The following is a 24,157-nucleotide window of genomic DNA, read 5'->3' on the forward strand; positions in this document are numbered from 1 at the left end:
TTGAAGATACTCTGAATTCAATTTAGGTTAGGTTGGATAACGGAAAGGAATTAATAATAAGAAAGGAAATTAATAAAAGGAAAGGAAATAATAAAAAGCTTAAATTTTAATGTATAGCTTTTAATAATCTTCTAGTCTTTTAAGTTTAAAGCGCTCGAGCTCTAAGCTCTAAGCTTAGATTGAAAGAGAAGGACGAATAGACTAAGAGACATGGCTGAACTGACTCAGCTTGTTGCTTTGATCAAGTATATACACTCCAGCCTTCCACTACTTACTTTAAACATTTTCACAAAACCAATATACCCAGCTGCATATACACATATACATATATACACTATGAAGAGAGCTCAAGGTTGAGCGGAAGAACAAACTGCTACGATATAGCGTTATAGCAACAGCTGCCTGGCAATTCCCGTCTTGAGTATTCGCTCAACACACTCAGATCAAGAATGCCTCGGCTAAAGATGCTGTGGAGTGGAAAGTGGGAACTGAAAGACGAGAGTGGAGCTACGGCTAAGAGCGGAAGAAAGATTTGCAATACAGCTTGAAGCGAAAACAAAAAAGTCGTGAGACTTGGCGCTGCCCCCAAAATAATAATCTAACCAATATATAAAGATGCTGCGGAGTGGAAAGTTGATTGATGCTAAGCATCTGAGCACTGAGCACTGCGAGCTGATGAGAACTCAAAGAGAACAAACTTCGCTATAAATCTTAGGCACAAATACTTTCTGCTGTCAGTCTCGAGTCTGCGCTGTGCCTTTCAAGATCTAATCATTCAGTATTCTTACAATCGAAGATGTTCAAATCGACGAATTGCATTCTGATCGCATTGTTTATGCTGCTGCTGTGCATTTTGGCCAAAGGTGAGTAACCGAGCTAGTTGAGTCTGCAGAGCATCCAAATTAAATACAAATCAATTCAAACTAGGCACTAATAAATGCAAAATCATTTTTATTAGCACAACTATTCACGTTTCGTTTCTATTGTTGTTGAGAGCTGAAACAGGTTTTCTATAAATATATTTTTTTTTTAATTTCTAAAAACCAACTGTGTGGCAGAGGCGTAGATTCAAGCAGGGGCAGCAGCAAAAGTAACATCAGCAACAGCAGCTCGTTAGTCATAATTACGTTGTGATTCAAGGTTTCCGGGTGTATGTCATCGTAGATTATCAGGAGTGCAAAAGACAGAGACAGAGACAGTGACAGAGAGGGTGGGGGACAGAGTTGGCAATGATTTAATGGCTTGTAATTAAATTTTTCTCAGCTGCGCCCTATCAGGAGTTGGAGCCACGCAAGGGTCATGTACCAGTCTATATACGACACGGCGACGAGTCCTTGAGCAACATTCATCCCGGTCTGGCGGAGGCTTTTAAGGAGCAGCCCAGCGCAGAGGTAAGACCCTCCGAAAATGCATTTGCCTAATGAGAAAATTCACAACTTATTTCCGGTCTTCAAATAGAATCTTGTGGCGCAGACTACAACCGAATCGGATATAGCTAGCTTGGATGTTATCAAAGCTTTGGACAAACTAAATTAAATGGAATAAATATTGTGATTTATAGAACATAAAGTGTATATATTTTTGATCAAAATTCAACAGCTTATTCTTTGGATTGGTTAGATTATATTTTTTCTGCAATTTTTCTAAATTTTTTCATAAATTCTTAGAGTGAACAAAATTTTAGTAAATAAAACTAGAATTATTCTAAAGAGCAAAGCAGAAAGCTTGGCTGCTTATATAGGGAATAATCAGGGTGATTCATAGTCAGGCAATGCCAATTATACATCCTTTACATATTTAACTTGCAGCTAAGGATGTCAGCACTTGTCTTTATCTATACGGAATCGAATGAATGAATCGTGAGCATTGATGCCATCGAATCTATTAAGGAATAACATGCTATTGAATGTCTTGCAGCTTCAGTTAATTCTAATATATAAATTAGAATTATATATGTATATACAATCTGTATGTATATATGTATATATATACATTCCAGCTCGTTAACTGGCTCGCTGTCCAAAATCGCCTTAGAGCTTTGCGTGTGATTTAGTTGCTGTGGCCCATTAGTGGAGACAGGAACTCTCGAGCTGTGGAAATGTGGCTGGGCAAACGTTTGTAATTAATATAATGGGCAAGGCTGTGAAAATGGCCAAGGCGAAGCTCAGATGAAGATGGCAAAGGCGATGAAGATGGCGTTGGCTGTGGCAGTTGCTGTGGAGGTGGCATTGCCATTGAGGCTGGGACCGAAGCTGAAGCCGAGGCAGAGGCTGTGGCATTTGGCCCCACACACGTTGCGCTGCTGTTGCCACAAATTGTTGTTTCATTGTCCTCGGTCGACGAGTCGGGGGCCGTCTAACGAGCAATAAAACTAAATACATACACATAAAGTTAATTATAAAAAGGGCAAAAGGAAATTGAAGTTGCCAACGGGACTATCGCAACTGTCGATGCTAGTGACGGATTAAGCTAAAATGGGACTACGATCTAGCCAAGAGCGAAGGCCAGTCAAAAAAAAAAAAAAAAAATTAAATAAAATAAAACGGAGGAGGCAACAAAAATGAAAACAAAAGAAATTACAATGATTGCCCCAGTGGGAAGTGCTCGACTTTAGATATCCTGTACATATCTATACATCAATTAGGATGCAATTCTTCGATTTTGTTGGGAACTACAAAATATAATCATAGACATAGACGAAAATTCAGATGAACAGAGAATCAGATGATTATTTGCATTACATTTTTAAGCATGATATATGCTTAAATAATTTTGTTGGATACTTTCTAAGATATCTATGTGGATATATTGAAATATCGATTTTTAACGATTGAATTATAAAAGATACAGTTATCAAAGCACGTTTTATCATTATCTGGTTTTCTAGGAGGACTAGGAATATTGACATAGAGCCTTTGTTTTCAAAACTAATCCACCCTGTTTGTCCATTACGCATACAGGGTATCCGGAAAAAAGGATAACTATGCGTTTAAGAACTGCTGTTGAATTTAAATTTGGCTCGCAGGCGAGTAGCTCGTGTATTCGTAGTATTTCGTAGCCATATTCGTTTTCGTATTCGCATTCGCTTTCGCATCTGTGTGTATTCGTTCGAGCGCATTCAACCTCAAAATGAATAATTGCATATGCTTCAATGATTTGCGACTTTGTTCGAATGAGCCACAAGTTTTTATTTGGCCTGGCTTTAAGGTGACCCGTGAGCCCTGACCGCCCAGCTCAACCAGCGCTCCATCACTCTTTCTCACTTTCTTTCTCTCTTCATTTCTCTCCCTCTCTTTCTCTGTCTCGCCAGCCTCAATGAGATACAATTTAAAGGTGGCTGTTGGCTAATTTGAAAATTGGCCAACTAATTGCTGCTCTGTGCAGCTCTTGGCCAAAACGAGCTCTTAAACAATAATTGCGTTAACTGTTATGTGGCTCGATTATCGCCCCCATTGACCATAATCCGCAATTGCATGTTAGCCGTTAGCTGTTAGCCATCATCATTATTGACTGGCCATTAACAGGCGAAGCCATGATTCCAATTCGATACGTTGCGCTGCTCAGCTTAAGATTTTACCCTTAACCCCAAAAGGGGTTTATAGGTGGCTGCGGGAGTGTGGAGGAAAAGGAGTTGGAGGGCGTAGACTTTTGCGTAAATATATGTTCAGTTTGCTTTAGCTACTCATAGGGATATGTTTCTGCAAATCTCAGAAACTACAATATCTAGAGATTCATAATTTCCTATGTATATGCATATAAATGTAGTATGTTGTAAGTCAAATAATTTCATCATATTTTACCAACAATTCATAGACAAAGATTGATTAAAACAACAGCTTTACGCAGCTTTCAGGGTATTCACAAGTCGAGCACACCCGACTCGAGCTACCCTTACTGATTTTTTATTATTTTAATTGTGCACTGTGGTTTCAGCTAGCCAGTCAGCAGTCCGCTTAGAATGCCACCACCGTGAGCACCGTGTGCACCGTGACCACCGGCTGTACCGCCCGTTATGCCAGGCACCTTTACCAGGTTGCCCAGCAAGCTATGTCTATTTATATTTAGCAGGCAGCTGTTAAAGGTGAAGGGTGTAAGTATATATAGAGTATATTATATATTATATTTTATACTATATAGTATCATATATAATATCTTCACTTACCGCAGATCCAGGCGAAGGACTTCCTGACACGCCCACTGTTTCAGGCACTAAGGATCATATATTAAATATATGAAGTTAAATTTATTTTCCTTTAGAAAATACTCACTCTTACGGCCTCAGGGGAGGGTCGAGGACAAGTTTCTACGACGGAACCACCTCCAATGCCACCGCCTCCAATGCCACCGCCTCCAATGCCACCACTTCCAATGCCACCGCCTCCAATGCCACCACCTCCAATGCCACCACCTCCTATACCACCGCCTTTAATGCCACCATCTCCAATGCCCTTAATGCCACCACCTCCAATACCACCATCTCCAATGCCACCAATTCCCTTTCCATCGTGTCCACCAATTTCCTTCGGTGATGGAGATATCATATGACATTTAAACGCTGCAGGTGCAGCTAAAATTTTTTAATACTTACATTATGAGCCAGGGCCTGAAAAATTACATCGAAATATAGAAAATTTGAAATTTGTATGCTTATACCACTTTTATAGATCTTGGTATATTATTATTATATTATTATAATATTAAGCTATTCATATGTTCGAATAACTTTCTCACCATTGAAAGTAGACCTAGGACAACACCCAATACTAAGAACTTATTCATTGCAAAAGTTTCAGCTAGACTCTGATAACTCTCAGAACAGCGATCGTTTTTATAGTGCCCCTTGACAATGAGCTCGGCCTAGTCCCACAGCTGTTCCATTATGAGCCCATATAAGGCGCAGAACAAAACGTGAACTAAATAGGTAATTCTGTATAGTTTAGCTGCATCAGTTAACCCACTTTTACCAATTACAGGTTATACATAATAAAACTCAATGTCTCTTTTGATAATCATAAATATTTATTCGTCATGCAAACCGTTTTACACTTACATAAATAGGTAGGTTCAATTTCTTTACGAGTACTTTTCAATTGTGGGGATTTGTTTGTTTGGCAACTACATACATATATATATACACACAAATATATATATGTGTATACATATACAGGTAGTAAATATGTTTACGATATATGCACGTTATAAGAACTAATTGTACAATAATTCAATCTAATAATACCATTTATGTATACGATTAATATGATCTCTCATTTAGCTATACGATTAGTTAATACAATTATTTAATTGGGGCCTGCAAAACGTGGCAGCAAAAAAAGTGACTAAACGCACATTCAAATGGCTAATGAACCCCTATCTAGGGATCATATTTGTTTTGGATCTCTAAGGTATTATTCCATTACATTTGAACTTGAATTTGAACTGCGAACTTCGAATGGGTTTTTAGGCTTTGGTAGTTACTTGACTTGAGAGATAAAGTTATCCATATCTAAAGATCAATATCAAAAGTGAAGAATCCTTAACAGGGATTCCGTTGTACAGCCTAGTGATCCTCAGGACTCTAGGCTATATTGCACATTATATATTTAAACTCCGAAGTTCGAATGGGGTTTAGGCTTTGGTAGTTACTTGACGAAAGACAAAGTTATTCTTATCTAAAGATCAATATCAAAAGTGGAGGATCCTCAGCAGCGGTTCGGGGCTCCAAAGATATCAGGTAACCGCCGAACTCTAGGGTGTCTTTCATTGTGTTTGAGCATCAACAATAAGTAGCTCCTCAGTTGTGCGATCTCTTGATAGCTGATTATCCTTGGCTCTTAAGGGATCTTTAGGATCCTAGAGTCTTTCCATTATACTCCAAGCTTCGGCTGGGTTTAGGCTTTGGTAGTTACTTGACATTAGATAAAATTAACAATTTCTATAGATCGATATAAAAATTGTGTGTGGTGCAGCTTCACACGCCCTGCATCTTCTTGCAGTTGCAGAGCCATTTGATAATCCTCGCATTGCGCTCCACAATCGACGGCGGCTCTGAGGGTCGATACGGCTGCGTGGTTTGTGGCTGAGTCTCTGTGCTGTCCGGCAATCGCATGGAGTCCACGGTGCTGACATCCGAGAAGAACACAGTGCTGGAATCATCCGAGTCGGTTTCCGGATTGTGTTGATGCCGCCTCGGCTGGCTGTAGATTTCATGGAACGCCTCGTCGTTCAGGCCCAAACGATCGAAGAACTTTTCCAGCTCCGATATGCTGGCATTCAGTGCCTCCCGCTCCATGTCCGCCGAGAAACCCTTCGGAAAGAAGACATTCTCGTGCTCCATGTTCCGCTTGTAGCCCGCCGAGCCGCTGCTGGGCGAGGTGCGCGGCTGGACGGGCAATCGATTGCGATTCTTGAACCGAATGCAACGCTGCCGCTTGAATTGGATGGGCGGCGGACTGATGTCATCCACCGAGGGCGCCGATCCCGGACTCTGAACCAGCGAGCTCTGCGAGTGATTGATGCTCGTGTAGCCCTGCGAGCTGGTCTGCAGCTGCTGGCTGGACGAGCTCGAGTAGCGCGGCGTTTGGGTCTTGAGACGCGGTGATGGCGAGTCCTGAAAGGCCTCCGGCACCTCCGGCGTCGGCGTGAAATTGAGCAAATAGTCGGCAGCCGCATTGTCGTAGCCGGGCATCATGCCGCCCATCCCAGGTCCTGGCTCCTGCTTGCATCGGCAATCCATGCCAGTGGCGGTGACATAGCCACAATACGAATTGGCGCTGTGTTGCGTGGAGGAACCGCTGTCCCTGCGAGTCGCCGCCACCAAGTTACAGCAATTCCTGATCGTGCCACTGGCGGTGCCCGACTGAGTCTCTCGCTGCCGCTTGTAACACGGCTCGCTGCGATGCGTATAGTGGCCAGAGCTGCCACCCGAGTCCCGATTAATGGATGACTCTCCGGCAGATTTGATCGAACGATTGCCCCGGCTGCAGCAGCTCAAGATCTCGCTGTGCGGCGAGTGGCGACTGATCTGCGTATGCAGATCCGGCAGCGATTTGTGGCTATTGATGTTGAACTCGTTCGTCGAGTAATTAGCGCGCTCGTCCGGATTGCTGGGCACCTCGTGCGAGTGAGAGTAGGAGCGTTGATAGTTGTATCTGTAAAGACAGAGAGAGAGAGAGAGAGAGATCAGAAAACTGTGATATATGTAAAATATCTTTGTATAGTTTATAAGACATGCTCAACATATATTTATAAGAGAAATATATAGCAGATATGTGTATGAGCTGCCTGTGAAATTAACAGGAGTTGCTCATTGGACTCATAAAAGCTGCTCTTTAGGATATATTAAATATGTATGCTTTGATTATATAAGAGTATAAGAAGTACAAATGAACCTCTAAATATACGTGATATAAGAATTATAAGAGTTGCCTATGAAATTAGCAAGAGATACTCATAAGAATAGAAGAGGTGATTGTTATGTAGCCTTTTCATCATATAAGAGTTAAATACTGCCAATAAAAGCTCTAAGTTTAAGAAATATAAGAGCTGCTTTATACATAACATATGCCATTGTACCACATTGGCCATCCATACAAAACAAATATTATGCAAATGCTCTCAACACACAAAAAACTTAACTTGATCCTTTTTGTTAAGCGCTCTCAACAAGAGTGGAATATGCACAGCCTAATGCGATCGAGCAAGACAGCCACATAACATATTTTATTTATACTCAATTGCTCTCTTAATTCTGCATGCATATGTTCATGCGTATGTATGCATAAGTTGCACTACTGAGAGGAAATGAGAGGAGAGGAGCATAAAACTGTTGAAGTGCTTAGCAAAAAGCTTTTTTTGAGAAGAGTGCGTGTGGATGCACACATGCTCACGTTTGTATGTGTTAGTTTATATTATGCTGCTGAGTTGGAGTGAGTGAGAGCGAGCATGCGTTTGAGAGAGTATAAGGAATCACAAAGTTGAGCTTAATTCATTTGTATTTTCGTATCGCTCACCTGTAACGCTCATTGTGCACTTGACTCGACTTGCCCGCATACTCGGCTGGCGGACTGATCGGCCTGTAGTTCTCGGTGAGCACTAGCGGTTCCTCTCCACCGCTGTTCGGCTCACTCGGATATGCGCCGTATGTGGACTCCCTGCCAAAGGCATGGGCGGGTAGGTAGAGGGGGGGTGGTATTCTCAATGCGCTGCTCTCTTCTTCGCCGGGCAGCAGATCGGCATTGCCGTCGCTCAGCTCGTGGCGTCGCATGCTGGAGCGCTCCTTGGCCGCCGCCTCCGAGCCGAGCAGGAGGCGCAACTTGTGCTGCAGCAGATTATTGTTGACACCAGGTCGTTCCCGCGGATGACTCTGGCTGTGCCGCTGATGATGATGCTGGTGATGATGATTGTGCATATACACCTGCTGTTGCACCTGCTGCTGGACCTGCTGCTGCACCTGCTGTTGGACTTGCTGTTGCACCTGCTGCTGCTGCTGCTGTCTGTTCAGACTCATGTAGCGCCTGTCCTCCAGCTCCTCATAGCTGAAGTGGCCCCGTTTGATCCCAGCTCCAACGCCTGCCCCTGCTCCTGCTCCAGCTGCAGATCCAGCTCTTTGCTGCAGTCGCTCGAAAACCGCATCGGATTTGATATAGAAGGGCTTCGATTCGGCCAACAGCTCCACGGCGGATTTACGTTTGTTGTAGTTGTAGTGCCGCCCACTACTGTGGTAGAAAGAGCTGTGCCCGAGATGACCCTGACCCTGGCCTTGACCCTGGCTCTGGCTTTGGCCTTGGTTCCAATAGTTGCGACAGCCCGCCGAAGACTCTGGCAATGCAGAGGCCGACAGAGGGCGCTGCGACATCGTTGCACTTGGCATATATAAGCCGTTATACGAGCTCTCCATGCCTCCCGCTCCTCCGGCCCCGGCAAAGACCTGCGGACTCGTGGCATACAACGTTTGGCTGGCAGTGCGCGTATATTTGGGCATCGTTGTGTACATCGCCGGCGTGGAGCTGTGATGGCCGCCAGGTGAGCTGCTGCCATTGCACGAGCGCTGTCGGGGACTGCTGCATCCATGCGCTACGGTCGCCATGTTTCCAGTCTGAGTCCAATTAGAAAGCAATTCGAAGAAGCTTTTAATTTTTAAGCATGCAGACAAAAGTCTCCTATTAGATTCTAATTTACAGTACACTATGGTTTCAATCACGTATAAGAGTATTTTAGTACATATCCAATCAAAATGTACGATAAAGCAGCCTTGTCAAGTAACCAATAACTATGTATGTCCAATAAGAATCTAGTTCAAAGTGAGTTTACGTATTTCCATAGTAGAGTAGCCAATGCGTAATTAAGTATAACACCTATATTGAATCCGCTTTCAAATCCAATTGAGCTTTCAATCTTGTATATAAGTATCCAAATCTATGTGAGCATCCAATCAATGAAATATTGAATATCCAATCTGTATATAATTTTGGGTTATCACAAATTTATAAGAGTAGCCAGTGCATAGTGGAATCCAATCAGAAGTTGATTCAAAGTAAACTGGAGACTCTTTAATCTTGTAGAAGAGTAGCCAATATGTGCAATGGGAGTCCAATTGGCATCCAATCGTAGTAGACTAACCTATGGCAATCCAGTCCGAGTCTTAATCGAAGTAGCCTTGAGTTTTCACAGCAGTGAGGCGTTGCCCTCGCCCTCCCACTTGCACCTGCTGCTCGGTCTCGGCCTCGACTGGGTTTGGGGCATGCGCAGTTGAAGGCGTGCTGCGTATACTACAAAAAAAAACAAGTAAGAAAGCTCCAGTCGAGACTGCTCGACTACGAGATACCCTGAACCCTCCAAGCTGATATTCTAATCATTCTGCACTTCTTTTATGCACACATACATACACATGCATCCACACGCACGCATAAGCCTGCGCTCTGCTAACTGCGCAGTAAGCAGCGACTGCGCTTGGACTGCGCTGCAGTGTGGGCAATATTATGAGAATTTATTTGTTAAATAATTTCTTTTGTAGACATACGATCTTAATGAAACTTTTAGAGCGTAATCATATGGTGAATATGTGTGTATATTCCAAAGCCCAAGTCTCTAGTATCTGAAATACGCTTTTTACAAAAGTGAGGGTGAGGGGGTGAATTTAAGGGTGGGGGGTAAATTTTAACAAAAACCGAAATTGTATAAATTGCATATAAGCATACATTAAAAATTTGGAGACTCTAGCAATAAGGGTGTAGAAGATATAATTTTATAACTGGTTTTCGATAAGGTTTTTTATCGATAAAAAAAGATCGGGATGAGTTAGCGATTTTTAATGATAAACTTGATATGCGCGCTGTAATTACGGACATTTTAAAAAAAATTTGAAGTCTCTAGCTCTTATATCTTCTGAAATCGACGCGTTCATACATACGGACGGACGGACGGACGGACGGACGGACGGACGGACGGACGGACGGACGGACGGACAGACAGACGGACAGGGCCAAATCGACTCAGCTCGTCGCCCTGATCAAGAATATATATACTTTGTGGGGTCTGCCACGCCTCCTTCTGCCTGTTACATACTTTTAACAAAACCATTATACCCTGATTTCCCATTTTCAATGGGTTCAGGGTATAAAAAAACATATATATATATATATAAAAATACAATCCAAATAATTTTCAAATTCGTATTTGCAATTGCAATTAAGACTAGTTTTGAATCAAATAATTAATAATTATATCAGATATTAAAAGCAATAATTAAAAGGTATTTCAATCTATATAGCTCATGTCTAATTGAACATATATATGTATATGTATATGTATATATATTTTTATGCTACAACTCCTCTACAACTTTCAGCTTATTTAGCATATCTCCAGGATTTTTAATTATTTTAAATTTTAAGCTCACTTAATTCAGTAAACTTCACATTTATTATTATAAATATTCACCTGGCTAACAAATTAATTCCAATGATTTCCCATAAATTCCTTTACTGTGCGTTTCTTGGGGCCAACTGTGCTGGCATCTGAAACGATGGAATGGCCAGGACTATGGGACTTGGACTCCTGATGCCTTACCTTGTGCCACTTTGAATAACAGATGTTGTTCCACATTCCAAAATGTTCCAGCTGCTAAAGCTAAAGCATGCGCGCCATAACGGTAAAGAAAACCCGCCATGGCGGTTTACTCATATATTGTAAATGCTTGAGACATTGACAAAAAATAAAATACTGCTAAAATACTAAAGTATAAATTCATATGTGACTTAAATATTAATTAGTTCATTTTTGTGAGACCTTTGCCTTTAAATAAATTATTATTTATAATGGTTATTTAGTTAAATTTTTTGAAATTCAGTTAGTTTAAATATTTTATTACCTTTTTACTGTATAAAAATATATTTCGAATATTATTTAGTACATATTTTCTGAATTTAATAACCTTTTATATTTTTTAGTGCATATCAGTGCGGAATTGTAGAAATTTTGCTAAAATGTAATTTACCATTTATGAGTCAAAGAAATACCTTACTAATTATAAGTACATTTTTTAGCACATTTAATTCCAAACTTACCTCTTCCGTAGCAACATCTTTGAGCGCATTTGCAATATCACCCCACTCTGGTTAGCTCATGGAAATAATTCTTATTAGAACTTTTAGCACACTCACTCAAAAAGCTTTCGTGCAGCGACGCATATAAAAATCTAGCGCGCGCTCAATTCGAGAAACAGTTGAACGGCAGCTGCCAGAGAATTCGCAAAGATGTCCGCAAGCAAAGCTTTCTATGTCAAAAATAATAACGGAACCCAAGTCCAGGCAATTGGATTAGGCACATACACGGCAAGTATTTCAGATCAGCAGCAGTTGCTGTTGTTGTTCGTTCGTTAGTTACAAGTGAAGAGAGCTTATCAGCTGTCAGAGGGTGTGAGGGAGACAGAAAATGATAATTTACTTGCTCACAGTCGCTGGGCGGAGATTGCGAGAGGGCAACATTACATGCAATTGACGTCGGCTACCGGCACATAGACACCGCCTACTTCTATGAGAACGAGGGCGAGGTGGGCAGGGCGGTGCAGCAGAAAATAGCCGAGGGCGTCATCCAGCGCAAGGACATCTTCATAACCACCAAGGTGAGCAAAGGACTGTCTGTCCAGGTGGCAGGTGTGTGACAGGTGTCTTCTTTCTTTGTGAACAGATTTGGTGCCACTTCCACGAGCCGGAGAGGGTGGAATACGCCTGCCGCAAGACGCTGCAAAACTTGGGAGTCGACTATGTGGATCTCTACCTGATGCACTGGCCCTACTCCTACGTCTATCGTGGCGACAGTGAAATGATGCCCACCAATGCCAAGGGCGAGGTGGAACTGAGGTAAGTCACGTAATGGCCCTTGCGTTTATCTATTAACCATCTAATCTAAATGCAGCGATGTCGATTACCTGGACACCTGGCGTGCCATGGAAAAGCTCGTCGAGCTGGGCCTGACCAAAAGCATTGGCGTTTCCAATTTCAATTCCGAGCAGCTGACGCGCCTCTTAGCAAACTGCAAAATCAAGCCGATTCATAACCAGGTTAGGCAACTGCGGTTGCAGTACTTTAAACATTGTAAATCAAACCCATTTAACTCAAAATATCTCAATTTCCCATTTGCTCGTATCAATTTGCTCTCAAGTGGGCATAGGGCTCGACAGCCATATGCCAAGGGCGATCGAGCGAGATGCCCACACACTCCCTCATCTGGTCACACTACTTAAGAATTTCAAACTTACACTCAATTTCACTCTCGCACTCTCTCAAGTGTGTGTATGCAATGTGCGCTTTACGTGTGAGTGCAAAATAGTTAACGGCTGTGCCACACTCACAGAACGTGTTTATTCTGGGAGAGGCAATAACAGCTTTATAAACATCTTTGGGGCGAGCATTGCACACAAACGCACACATGTACACTTGCGATTATTTATTTGCCTGTGTGTGGGACCGCGGGAATGAATTTATAAAAAGACCTCCCGCATAGTTTATATGGGCTATAAAAGCTTGTTATCTGTTGAGTGCTAACAACTAATATTTCGCATATCTCCTCTGTAGATTGAATGTCATCCAGCGTTGAATCAGAAGCCACTTATTGCATTGTGCAAGCAACACAATATTGTGGTCACCGCCTATTGTCCGCTGGGCCGGCCTGATCCTGCCAAGAAACAGCCGAGCTTCATATACGATGCCAAGGTCCAGGCCATAGCCGATAAATACAAAAAATCCACGGCACAGATAGTGCTGCGCTATCTGGTTAGTAACTCAAATAATAGATTACATTCATTCCCTAATATACTGATGTATATAATTATGAATGCTTGCAGATCGAGATCGGAACTGTGCCGCTGCCCAAGTCCTCTAATCCTAAGCGCATTGAGGAAAACTTCAACATTTTCGACTTCAAGCTAACTGCAGCTGATCACGCTGTGCTGGACTCATATAATACAGGAGAGCGTTTGATTAAAATGGAACATGCTATCAAGAGCAAAAATTATCCATTTAATATTGAATATTAAACTATTATTTTCTTTAATGTAAAATAAAATAAAAACATAATTGTATACAAACTCATGTACGAAAATCTTAAAAATAAAAAATCCATGCATAATGAAAATATTAATTTGAGTCTCAGTCAAAATACATACATATGTATATATGTATGAACATATTTTTATTCTCAGTGTAAAAAGTTTCTTGACAAACTGTACAGACTACAGTGGGTCACAACGTATTTTAAGCAGCACTTTTAAATATTTCAGTCATATTAAAATTAAAGAAAAAAAAAAAAAAAACGATATTTCCTTATATCCCATTTTAATTTTTATTTTCAATGTATAAAAAGTTTAATCTGATATGTTAATCTTATCTCTTATCGTATAAAATATTAACTTCTATGTATATTTTTGAAATATTTTGAAAACACCCCATATTAATTAAAAACTAAAAAAAAATAATAATCAACAAAATGTCACAGTCTCTTATTAAAATAGAACCGAAGTTAATTTTTTTTAGCTTTAGTCAATGCTTCCGCTGTGTGATGAAATACACACGTATGTACATGTGTCTTCCAAGTGATCAAGCTTATAAGAGCGAGATGGAATGAGAGAGCTTTTACCAGCAGTCGTCGGACAGTTTTGGAAATTTCCACTGCTGATTTGTTATAGAATTCAAATGCGAATTATTTATAAATGATTAATATAACTATTAATATATATGCACCATGCAAAAAAAAATAAATAAAACTCAAAGTAAAGACCACGTACAATTTTATAATTTTTCAAACACATTAAGTTTGGCGCCAAATACACGGTGCGACCAGTCAGAAGAAAGCTGATGTGCTGCCAGATCCGTGGTAGATAATGCAGACAAGTAATTTGTAATGTCCCTTGAACATTTTGATTAAAGTATTTCGAAAACATACAGAGGGAACATATGATTTTCATACATAAATTAAAAATAAAATTAACATGACACTGAATTATTAAAAATACAAAATTATATGTAAATTTAGGAAAACAGCTGAAACATGCAATAAGGTCAAATTTAGTGCTAAATAAACAGCTGTTGCGACTGTAGTGTGGCCAGACTATAATCGGTGCAGTGCTACCAGATGTATTACAGCATCAGTCTGCTACCGCCTCCCACTTCACATCTGTTCGACACATCAAAACAATTTAGGGGCAAACCTTAGACCCAAAAAAGAATGACGCTTGTTGTTGCTGCGACATCAAATAGCCCACGTAATGGTGTACGTGTACTTGCAACCCCCAAAACAGACCCTACACGCTGCTGCAATGCAGTTGTTGTCTTTGCTGGCACGCTAAAACACGTGAGTGACATAAAAGCAAATGCACACTTTACAGTTAGCTAATTCTATTTACATACCTTCACAGGGAATTAAAACTATAAATTGACAAAACAAAAACTATATTGATTGTGCATTATGCGCATAGTTTATCCAAACAACAACAACGAACTACTGAAGAGCAACGCTGCCGTCCATAATTAATTTACTCGAGAACTAGCGGAAAAGGTGCGAAAGCGTAGAAAGCAGGTGCAATCGATGCCACACTGTCACACAATGGTCTATTTACGCATTGTGCTCACTACACTGGTGACCATAACCTGCCTGCTGGGTGACAATTTTGTGGAGCTCACCCAGCATCCCTTGCTGAAGGCATTAGCCGACAATGCAACTCATGCAGCAATTGGAGCCCTAACAGGAATTGCATTTGCCATGCAGTTTTATGAGCGGACGACGCAACTTTATGGCTGGATATTGATTTTCACGTGCTTTGTCGTCTCCTCGTTTATTGACTTGGACCACTTCATAGAGGCGCGTTCCCTGTACCTGGAAGTGAGTTTTTTCATTACCTTGAACTTGCCTATTATATAAATCATTGTCATTTTTGTTTTTAGGATGCTACAAATTTGACGCGTCGTCCTTTTCTGCATTGTTCTAGCATTATTTTTGCCATGTTGCTGTTTTATATATGCACCGCGAGCCTGAATTACTTTCGCAGCAGCTTAATGTTGGGTGCTCTACTCTGTGCCTTCATTACGCATCATACGAGAGACGCTGTCCGACGGGGCTATTGGCTGTGGCCCTTCTATGATCACACGGAGCGTATTCCACAGCTGGCCTACATTATGGGCACCATCCTAACGCCCTATCTGCTAGGCTATTTGCATAATGTCTGTCGCAGTGCGTTGGTGTTAAATTTCCTGGGTCAATATATTAAGCTAAGCGAGACGCATCGCAGTGGCTCACTCGGTAGCTATCGCTATTTGCAAGTATAAGATTGTGATACTCTGAATAATTATGGAAAACAATTAGCAAACATATATATGGATGCAACGTCTGGAACGCCACTAAACATAGTACCCGATCATTTTGTTTATGGATACAGGGTAACGAAATCTTCATTCCAAATTTGCTTTCGTCCGTTATTCTCTTGTACACTGAGCGAACATTGGACATGACTCAGTCATGAGCCCAATGCGATCGAGCAAGATAGCAAGAGAGATCGCTCTCAACTGCTCTCAGTACATTTTTGCATACTCTCCATTGCGCTCTCAAATGTATGCATGTATGTGTGTGCACCCTTTCCCTTTTGAGTGCGGAGTTTTGCAAAGCTATTGAGAGTATTTGAGAGGGTCAGCTAATGCGTGATTATTGTTGTGAAGCTAATCAAAAACTTGACGTGTTTTAGAAATTACTTTTTGAGCACACACGTACTCACGCACACGCACATGCGTGCATACATGTACTCGTATTTTATTTTATTTCTGTGTGTGTATCTTGATGCCCACAGAATTGAATAGTTGTTTGTTTGTTTTTTTCCAGATGTCGCATCTATGATTAGAGTTTTGACTACTACGAAATGCTTTTTAGGCTTCAAGCTTAATATATATATATATTTAGATTAGCCCTAAGTGAATTTATGATCTAGTGAAAGACTCATATACTTCCACATTACAGGACACAATTTTTATTACACTTCCATATAAGAGAGTACACAAAGGAATATATATATATATTTTTATTTAACTAATGCATAGGTTTTTTCGACTAGTATCCAAAAGCAAAGATAATATCCAAATTTGTGATATATATAGATACATATATAGCAATAAGTATATAGTATTTAGGGAGAAAAGCATAGCGCACAACTAAAATAGAGGAAATTTGTAATTCATTTTTTTTAACTAGGAAATATTTTTAATCAATCACTGTTATAATAAAATCAATAAATTGCCTTGTACAACAGCTGCTAAATATAAAGTATATGATATATTTTCTATATATAGTCGATCTAAATGGAAATTCGCGAAATTCAAATGTTTTTTATAATTTTATATTTGCTATTTATGGTTATTTCAGCTGAAAAAAGAAAGGGTCATGTACTAACATTTTCTTATTTAGTTTTCATTGGAAAATTTCTGTTTGCAATAAATAAGTAATTAAAACTGAATGTGGGAAAAGCGAGACACATCAAAACCCACAACAATGAATACACACCTATTTGTTTTTGTTTTTTGCTGCCGCACACCCACGCCCGCTGCCACGCCCACAAAGCAGCGCAGAGATTCGTTTGACAAAAACGAATGCGAATCGCTCGTGAAAGATCATTTCTATTTGGACCGCGTGCCCGTTTGGCTGACTGTCGTGTGTTCGTGTCTCTATACAGTGTCTGCTTACTCAAAGGAAATCAGCACAGTTTTAATTCAATTTCGATTTCGTTTTCAATTTCGTGTTCAATCTGGCTGATCAAGCGGGAGAGTGCGTGCAACCGTTTGCAGTAAGTGCAAAGCACTTGGCAACCAAAACAAATCAAGTTTAATTTGTTTTTTGAGCAATTAGTTAAATAATTTATTTGAGTTGTTGATGATTTCATAAAAATGTGCGACATTTTCATTAAAATGAATTCGTTCAGCTAAACAGCTTCCCATGTTCATTTAAATGCTATCAATTTACGCGCCGTTAACTCGCACACACATTAACAACTTCCTCACTTAAGTATCTATTATATATATACATATGTACATGTATGCGTGCGTGTGTGTGTGTGTCTTTTAGAGTTGTGTGTATGTGTTCAATTGAACGAGTCACCGAATTGAACTACTAAGCATGTGATACAGCTCAATGCTACTCTGTTAGCTCTGTTAGTTCCTTAGTTCTTTACTGATTCATTTCGTTCCATCATCTCTGATCCGTTTGTTCCATTCAGCGTATCAGCAGCCAATCAAGAGTGAGTGTAAGCCTATGGACCAATAAGAACTTCTCAATTTGCCAACTCTAATGTATAATCACATCGGTAGATGGCGCAAGCTGTTTCATAATATTTACAAGTAGTACACTATGTATCTTATATATAGATCTATAGACGTTTACATATTAGTTCTATTTTGCACAATTTGTTAAAATGTACAAAAATAAATGCTGTAAATATTTACATTGAACGTTTCGCGCCAGCGAGAGATGGAAATAAATCACTGGCAAAAGGCGCAGAAGGCACATTAGCGAGCCGTTTTTCAAAATATGATTAATAATATATATGTATATTATATATATATTTATGTATAGACACAGATAAATGTAATGATCTATAGCACCGATAACAATGCACGTTTCGCACAGTTGAACACCTGTCTAAAGCAAAAGTCAAGTTCAGTATGTAAATAACACATCAAAGCACTTCAGTTAGGTATATATCCATTTAGAAGCACAGTTATCTCCAAACAATACTTCATTAGTCGGAGATTTCATTCGACAATCGACACACACGGCGCACATTACGTATACGCCGTGTGTTGCGACACCCTAAGACAGCTGGCTAATAAGAAATTATCAGAGATTTACGTTCGACCGCTGCTGCTATTGCTGTACATCCCCATCAATCTTTGCTGCACTTTGTGCCAAGTTTCAATTTAATATAGCTGCAGCAACAGCTGCTCTAAATATAACTCATACGCAGCGTGCGCCGATCTAGAGGCAAGCCGAGGCGAGGTTGACAGCCTGAACGCATTTAGCTCGCACCCATTGCATGATGCACGCATCTTTTCACATGATTTAAGCGAACGGGTTGAACGAACTGTCAACCAAAAAATGTGAGCAACGCATTGCTCCCATTTGTTTTTATCTGTTTTATAATAATAATTACATACAAATATATATTGTTGCTTTCCGTTCTAAAATCAGACATTTTGGGGTTAGATATTTATTTAACTGGCAGATTTTAGAGCGAGCTCTTAAGTAATCAGTTAGAAGTGAGAATTTGTAATTAGTCAATGAATCGTGTCAAGATGATTGGGAATTATAGAAAAATTATATACATGCTTCAGATATTATTTATGACAGAACTTTTGCAATCAAGATTATTCACAATTTATGTGTAGATGCTATTGATAACTGCTCTACAGCATTTTATCAGATTTATTGCTGCCTTTTTGCAAAGATCCCAAGCAATCAATTAGATAGTCAATCAATCAATCAATCCATTTGTTTAACATTATATAGAGCTCAGTTCCATAAATGAAAATCAAACTAGTTATTATCAATTGAAATCAATGCAGTTGCTAGTCATTCATTAAGTCAAACAATCTATAAGTCAGTCAGTCAATCAACCAATCAATCAGCCGCAAGAATACCGCCCAAGTCTTTGTTCTTTGTGTTGTTCTTAATCTGGATTTATGTGCGTAGCAAATGATATGAAAATATTTCAGGACAGCTTTATTATGTTTTATGTCCGATATATAAACACGTGGATATATAATTTGAGAGCATATTATAAATGTATATAGTATGTATATATGTATGTGTATATATGCAATAAATTGTGTGTGTGCTATTTGGCTTTGTCTAGCTTAAATCCGACTAGTCATAAGAATAAGACATACGCACACACATAGGCACACACACATATACACACGCACATTCACACATGCGCGATATATACGTTGCGTGTTGACAAGAAAAATCAGGAAAAATAAAAACTTATGAAAGGCAAATTTTGAGTAAATCAGTAATGAAAATTAGGCAAAATGGCAAACACAACAACAACAACAATAATAAGAAGAGAGCATGCGATCAAGAGAGCAACAGCAATAACAACAACAATGATTTGTCTGGCACGGCAGCTGCCGGTATTTCGTGCTGATTTTGTTTTCAGTTTCAGTTTGAGTTTATTTTATTTTATTTTATTGCTGCGCTGTGTTTTTTTTCTGCTTCGTGATTTTTTTTTCTTTTCCTTTTTATTATTTGTTGCTCACAATTTGTGTATATTTTAGTCGTTGCGGCTGCTGCTGTTGTTGTTGTTGTTGCTGTTGTCTGGCCAAGATTTCGGCTGGCTTTCGTAGATCATTCGAAATAAAATGCTTTCAATATTGTTTGGGACTCCGTTGTGAGACGATCGTCGCGCAGCGCTTGAATAAAAGTCTAAATAGAAATCAAATTTCAAGAAAAATAATAGTTTATATGATGTACATTTAGCAGTGCAGTTAATAGTTTACATACACATGTATATACAACAAAAGAGAAAAAACTTCAAAAGCTGAAAAATAAATTGAAACAAAAATCAAACCTAATTGAGCGAGCAGCCAAACCATTTCTTAAAAATTTCAATAAAACCAAAGAAGAACTGCATAATTTCTAAAATTTGAGCAATTTCAATTGAATTTGCAATTAAACAAATGATTTCTAGTTTATCTAAAGAAATCGCTTTGCGTTTCTAACATCATTTCGTAAAGATTTTGTGTTAATTGTTTACACGCGGCTGTAATTAATGTGAAGTGATCCAAAAAAAAAAACACGTAATTAACTTTAAAGAAAAAGAACATAAAAAAATGTGCAAAAACGATTTGTAAATAATTAAAAACACAAAATTGTATGTTCCAACTGAAGCAAAAAGTAGGCCAAATATAAATATTACATATACGCCACCGTCACAAGGCATCAACCCAGCTCGCTTGCACTCTCTGTCTCTCTTTCTCCACATCTCTCTCTCTGTCTATCTCTCTCTTTGTCCGTCTCTGCCTTTCGCTCTTATCAATATTGAATGAGCCCAATGAGTGGACTGCGTCATCAGCTAAAGGTGAGTAGCATCACATCGCATAAAGTAACTAAAACTTCCATGTTTCCCCCCCGCTCCCCGCCTAAAAACCTGAATCGCATTGAACCCGAGCCGAACCAAATCGAACCGCTGCAGCAAGAGCAACTGCTAAGCAATTGTGTAAATATTTATGTATATAAATATTGCTATAAAATCATATTGAGATAACAGCAGGTACTAACAAGTCTGCATAGTGCAGTTGGGCATAACTGACTGCATGATACTCGCTCACGGCTGTATGAATAACGGACAGCAGTCCTAACCAATCTTAACTCTAAGATCAGGCAGTCAAGTGTTCCATAAAAACAAAACCAATATGCTCACTTTTCACTTGGGCTGGCGAGCATAAAGATTGTTTCGTTTATATGCAAAACAAAATTTTTAATATGTCTGTAAATATTAATTGTTGCCAGAAGGTAAATAATGTTTTTATGACTTATAGGCTCAAGATTTAATGGCATGTTTAGCACTTGACAAGAAACGCCTCAATTTTCCAGGAAAATGTATCAAAAACGATTTTATATGGGTAATTTAGGTAGATGAAAGAGAATTGAGAGAAAAAGTTTAGCTAGATAGATAATAAGCTGGATATGAGATTCTCATGGAAAGATTCTTATATTACTCCATATCAAGTCTGTAATTATATATAAAATCATATAAATATTTCGATGCAAGACTTGCCATTATGGGACCGTTCAAGGCGGCGGCGGCAGTGGGTGCTCAATGTTTTTTCGGCATTAAAGAAATTCAGTGTTTAAACAAAAATTCACTCGACTAACATAAACAAAGGCGATTATTAGCTTATTGCTGCCAATTTAATTTTTCAAACTGTTCAAGAGCGAACTTTGAAAATTTTATATTTAATAATAGGTAATAAATAGTGAGTAATGAACAATGAACAATGAGCGATGAATAAATGATGGATGGAAAATGAATAGGGAATGAATAGTGAATATTAAAAACGAATAAATAATTTTCAAAAATTAATAAAATTAGTTATGAATAGTAAACAATGAGTAAAAAATACCTAAAATTATAATGATAATTAATTAAAGTTATAATCAGTTAGTTGATAATAAATTTATTCATTATTCACTATAAATCAAATAAATAAAAATCATAATAAATATTCAAACAATGAATAATAATAATAATAAAGTTTAAAAAAAAAGGGAATAATGAATGACTAGTAATAAATAATGAATAATCTTTAATAATAATGATGAAAATAATAAATAAATTTGTAAAATAAATAATTGCAATTAATAGTTCATCAAAAGTGAACAATACATCAAAAGTAATACTTAGTTTACTATCTAGCTGAACTCTTACTATTATTTGAATTTCCTGGAAAAATAACCTTTGAAGCAACTTATAAATTGTTGAAGAAATTGTTATTTAGAGCTCGGGGGCAATACGTGAGATAAAGTTGAGAGTGTCTCGGCATACTTAATGCATGTTTACGCCAGCTGAAGCCGGCGCTGAGCTGTAGGAGAGTGTCCTATGCATACTGATGAGCAGCGACGACTAAACAGCGTAATGACTATAAAATTGTATTGATTTAAAATTGGTAAAGGTCATCGAGAGAATCTCATATGTAAAATGTGAGATATTTAAATTGCTAATGATTTTGATTTAACAGTTCGGGCGATTTCATATATTTTAGGCATTTGAAATATTTCATAGCGGTGAATTAATTTGCTCTCAGCTTGATTTTTGACTCTTTTTTTGTTGTCTGAGTTTGTCGATTCGGGCACAAATAACAAATAGCCCGAATTCTTGACACGAAAATAAAAATCACTACAAAATGAAAATAGCTTTTACAACACGTAGACCCGAATGGATGCTTAAATAGCGACGTAATAAGCGAAATGTCAAAATACAAATAAGTAGAGAAATAAATAAAAACGCATGCAGCCAAGCACAGTAAATACGCGCTAACAGCAACTGCAACCAATTGCTTGCCAAATTAATTTACGATTTCAAATGATTTCTTGGTTGCGCCTGAAAGTAGGCAACACAATTGCATTCGACTACTAACTTTTTCACTTGACTGTATGTATATATATATATGTAATATGCTTACTAATAAGAGACTTAAGTTGAGCATAATTTAAACTAATTGAATTTTTGTGTTTTCTTTTGTAGATGTTGGGCACAGCGCTGCTTGGCAAACGGGCCACAAAGGTAGATGAAATTAATATTTTAATCAGTTCTTCAAAATTATTTTTATTAACTTGGTTTTTTCCCTTTTCCAGCCCGTTAAAAAGAAACCCTTCACAGACGTTGAAATAAGCGGTGAGTAAAATATAAAATATATAAATATATATGTATTCATTTTTATATATTTTTCATTATGCCTTTATAACTTTCTAATGTTTAAACAATCTTCTAAATAATGCCGCATCTAGGGTTTTGCATAAATTAATATATCTTTTATTATTATAATTAATTAATTTAAATCAGCAAACAATGCACACGTCTAGACAATAAGCACACGGCGTATACGTAATCTATAATATGTGCATAGTCTATAATTTTTTTAATATGTAATGTATAGTATTTAACATAATTAGTAGTGTGAGACACATAGACTGAACTGACTTGCCTCAACAAATGCTCCCCTAAATATAAATGGCTAATAGACCGTCGCTTACACGTCGTATACGTAACGTGGCCAACCGACTGCATTGCACATAACATACATTTATATAGAAATGCATGCACTTTTGAACTGAAAGTCTGAAAGTCTGACAGTCTCACAGTCTCACTAAATTTAGACTTGGCCGCCTTTAGCGTGTCGCCAAATGCTAAAATTAATTATTGCTGTCTGCTGGCGTGGCTTTCACTTCTTCTCTCTAATGTGCAGCTAAATAGATCGTTTATTTTTGGCAGCTGAACGAGCGAGTTGAACAGGTGCACTGATTGGTAAACAGTTTGCGGGCCGATTGAAGAGCCGCCCAATTCCATTTTCAGGGCTGTGTCTTTAATCTAATCAAGACATCCGCGAAAATCGAAAAAATTTAATTTAATTAATTTGTCCGCCTTCGCAATTGCTGATAGCGAAATTCAGGTTGAGATCACGTGAAACATTTCCTGACACAAAATTAGCTCGGCCCCATCTTTCTTAAGCTCCGTCCAAACAAAGTGAAATTTATATATCTTTTCGCCAGTTTATTTATACCAATGTATATATAATCATTATTATCATAAGCTTTGCTAAGCTAGCAAATCTATTCACATCTTGTTTTCAACTTTCTGTAATTTTTTTCTTCTTGTCTGCTCGCATTACTCATTTATGATGTTGAGCAAAGAACGAGGCGTGCATGAATTATAAGCTTTCTACGGCAGCAAATATTGGCCAAGTGTTGCTCTGCTGTCTTCTCGACGTCTTATCAAGTTGATATGACAGCTTGCAAAAAGTAACTCAATTAAAACTCTTACCCAAATAAAAAGAGGCAAGAAAATACTCTATGTGGAACTTCGGTTTTGAAATTTGAGTATAGAGGAAATACTTTAGTCTACTCT

General features: G+C 38.6%; 6 protein-coding genes across 12 annotated transcripts in view; 4 read left to right on the plus strand and 2 right to left on the minus strand.

The window, feature by feature from the left end:
* The first annotated feature begins 674 nt into the window (after nucleotides 1–674).
* Nucleotides 675–1,591, plus strand: LOC108613050 (uncharacterized). The gene is made up of 3 exons (XM_018006234.2): nucleotides 675–863; nucleotides 1,264–1,391; nucleotides 1,459–1,591. The coding sequence occupies exons 1-3, from the start codon at nucleotides 797–799 to the stop codon at nucleotides 1,534–1,536; spliced, it is 273 nt and encodes a 90-aa protein (XP_017861723.1). The 5' UTR covers nucleotides 675–796; the 3' UTR covers nucleotides 1,537–1,591.
* Nucleotides 1,592–3,837: 2,246 nt separating this feature from the next.
* Nucleotides 3,838–4,876, minus strand: LOC108612235 (uncharacterized). Of its 2 annotated transcripts, none has more exons than XM_089469134.1 (5): nucleotides 4,732–4,876; nucleotides 4,589–4,603; nucleotides 4,269–4,520; nucleotides 4,163–4,209; nucleotides 3,838–4,072 (listed from the first exon to the last, which is right to left on the minus strand). In XM_089469134.1, the coding sequence occupies exons 1-5, from the start codon at nucleotides 4,777–4,779 to the stop codon at nucleotides 3,934–3,936; spliced, it is 501 nt and encodes a 166-aa protein (XP_089325260.1). In that variant the 5' UTR covers nucleotides 4,780–4,876; the 3' UTR covers nucleotides 3,838–3,933. The 2 variants fall into 2 exon arrangements, with proteins under 2 accessions (XP_089325260.1, XP_089325261.1); XM_089469135.1 differs by having other exon boundaries at nucleotides 4,269–4,496; nucleotides 4,732–4,872.
* A 122-nt stretch (nucleotides 4,877–4,998) lies between these two features.
* On the minus strand, nucleotides 4,999–11,099 carry LOC108613035 (uncharacterized). Of its 3 annotated transcripts, XM_089469112.1 has the most exons (4): nucleotides 10,939–11,099; nucleotides 9,619–9,767; nucleotides 8,010–9,094; nucleotides 4,999–7,148 (listed from the first exon to the last, which is right to left on the minus strand). In XM_089469112.1, exons 3-4 carry the CDS (start codon nucleotides 9,083–9,085, stop codon nucleotides 5,969–5,971), a joined length of 2,256 nt encoding a protein of 751 aa, XP_089325238.1. In that variant the 5' UTR covers nucleotides 9,086–9,094; nucleotides 9,619–9,767; nucleotides 10,939–11,099; the 3' UTR covers nucleotides 4,999–5,968. The 3 variants fall into 3 exon arrangements, with proteins under 3 accessions (XP_089325238.1, XP_017861700.1, XP_089325239.1); XM_018006211.2 differs by having other exon boundaries at nucleotides 8,010–9,767; XM_089469113.1 differs by lacking the exon at nucleotides 9,619–9,767 and having other exon boundaries at nucleotides 10,939–11,090.
* A 571-nt stretch (nucleotides 11,100–11,670) lies between these two features.
* LOC108613040 (aldo-keto reductase family 1 member B1) lies at nucleotides 11,671–13,632 on the plus strand. Its single transcript, XM_018006219.2, has 6 exons — nucleotides 11,671–11,831; nucleotides 11,954–12,121; nucleotides 12,187–12,359; nucleotides 12,415–12,559; nucleotides 13,074–13,271; nucleotides 13,343–13,632. Exons 1-6 carry the CDS (start codon nucleotides 11,754–11,756, stop codon nucleotides 13,532–13,534), a joined length of 954 nt encoding a protein of 317 aa, XP_017861708.1. The 5' UTR covers nucleotides 11,671–11,753; the 3' UTR covers nucleotides 13,535–13,632.
* Nucleotides 13,633–14,473: 841 nt separating this feature from the next.
* On the plus strand, nucleotides 14,474–16,806 carry LOC108613044 (transmembrane protein 267). 2 transcript variants are annotated; one of them, XR_016270102.1, is made up of 4 exons: nucleotides 14,474–14,847; nucleotides 14,912–15,375; nucleotides 15,438–15,929; nucleotides 16,366–16,806. XR_016270102.1 is itself a non-coding variant. In XM_018006223.2 (3 exons), exons 2-3 carry the CDS (start codon nucleotides 15,082–15,084, stop codon nucleotides 15,816–15,818), a joined length of 675 nt encoding a protein of 224 aa, XP_017861712.1. In that variant the 5' UTR covers nucleotides 14,474–14,847; nucleotides 14,912–15,081; the 3' UTR covers nucleotides 15,819–16,806. The 2 variants fall into 2 exon arrangements, 1 of the variants encoding a protein (XP_017861712.1); XM_018006223.2 differs by having other exon boundaries at nucleotides 15,438–16,806.
* The window catches only part of Eip63F-1 (Ecdysone-induced protein 63F 1), a 31,326-nt gene continuing 22,959 nt past the window's right edge, over nucleotides 15,791–24,157 (plus strand). The window contains exons 1-4 of one of the 3 annotated variants that reach the window (XM_089469129.1): nucleotides 17,167–17,320; nucleotides 20,011–20,611; nucleotides 22,778–22,816; nucleotides 22,888–22,927. In XM_089469129.1, the coding sequence (XP_089325255.1) occupies nucleotides 20,576–20,611; nucleotides 22,778–22,816; nucleotides 22,888–22,927 (115 nt within the window). In that variant the 5' untranslated portion in view covers nucleotides 17,167–17,320; nucleotides 20,011–20,575. Of the gene's footprint in view, nucleotides 15,930–17,166; nucleotides 17,321–20,010; nucleotides 20,612–22,777; nucleotides 22,817–22,887; nucleotides 22,928–24,157 lie in introns of those variants that run through there. The other 2 variants (XM_089469128.1, XM_018006226.2) reach the window with 2 other exon arrangements.

The sequence above is a fragment of the Drosophila arizonae genome, chromosome 4, assembly GCF_054131065.1.
Source record: "Drosophila arizonae isolate 15081-1271.41 chromosome 4, UAZ_ARI_1.0, whole genome shotgun sequence".
Taxonomy (NCBI): domain Eukaryota; kingdom Metazoa; phylum Arthropoda; class Insecta; order Diptera; family Drosophilidae; genus Drosophila; species Drosophila arizonae.

Excerpts from the sequence above, each read along its gene's own strand:
- LOC108613050 (XM_018006234.2), top strand. The coding sequence starts at position 797 with ATGTTCAAATCGACGAATTGCATTCTGATCGCATTGTTTATGCTGCTG. Across the intron at positions 864-1,263 it reads GCTGTGCATTTTGGCCAAAG|CTGCGCCCTATCAGGAGTTG; the intron begins GTGAGTAACCGA and ends AATTTTTCTCAG. Across the intron at positions 1,392-1,458 it reads AGGAGCAGCCCAGCGCAGAG|AATCTTGTGGCGCAGACTAC; the intron begins GTAAGACCCTCC and ends GTCTTCAAATAG.
- LOC108612235 (XM_089469134.1), bottom strand. The coding sequence starts at position 4,779 with ATGAATAAGTTCTTAGTATTGGGTGTTGTCCTAGGTCTACTTTCAATG. Across the intron at positions 4,210-4,268 it reads CCTCCCCTGAGGCCGTAAGA|TGCCTGAAACAGTGGGCGTG; the intron begins GTGAGTATTTTC and ends TATGATCCTTAG. Across the intron at positions 4,073-4,162 it reads GTCCTTCGCCTGGATCTGCG|CTGCCTGCTAAATATAAATA; the intron begins GTAAGTGAAGAT and ends CACCTTTAACAG.
- LOC108613035 (XM_089469112.1), bottom strand. The coding sequence starts at position 9,085 with ATGGCGACCGTAGCGCATGGATGCAGCAGTCCCCGACAGCGCTCGTGC. Across the intron at positions 7,149-8,009 it reads GTGCACAATGAGCGTTACAG|ATACAACTATCAACGCTCCT; the intron begins GTGAGCGATACG and ends CTGTCTTTACAG.
- LOC108613040 (XM_018006219.2), top strand. The coding sequence starts at position 11,754 with ATGTCCGCAAGCAAAGCTTTCTATGTCAAAAATAATAACGGAACCCAA. Across the intron at positions 12,122-12,186 it reads ACATCTTCATAACCACCAAG|ATTTGGTGCCACTTCCACGA; the intron begins GTGAGCAAAGGA and ends CTTTGTGAACAG. Across the intron at positions 12,360-12,414 it reads AAGGGCGAGGTGGAACTGAG|CGATGTCGATTACCTGGACA; the intron begins GTAAGTCACGTA and ends ATCTAAATGCAG.
- LOC108613044 (XM_018006223.2), top strand. The coding sequence starts at position 15,082 with ATGCCACACTGTCACACAATGGTCTATTTACGCATTGTGCTCACTACA. Across the intron at positions 15,376-15,437 it reads CGCGTTCCCTGTACCTGGAA|GATGCTACAAATTTGACGCG; the intron begins GTGAGTTTTTTC and ends TTTTGTTTTTAG.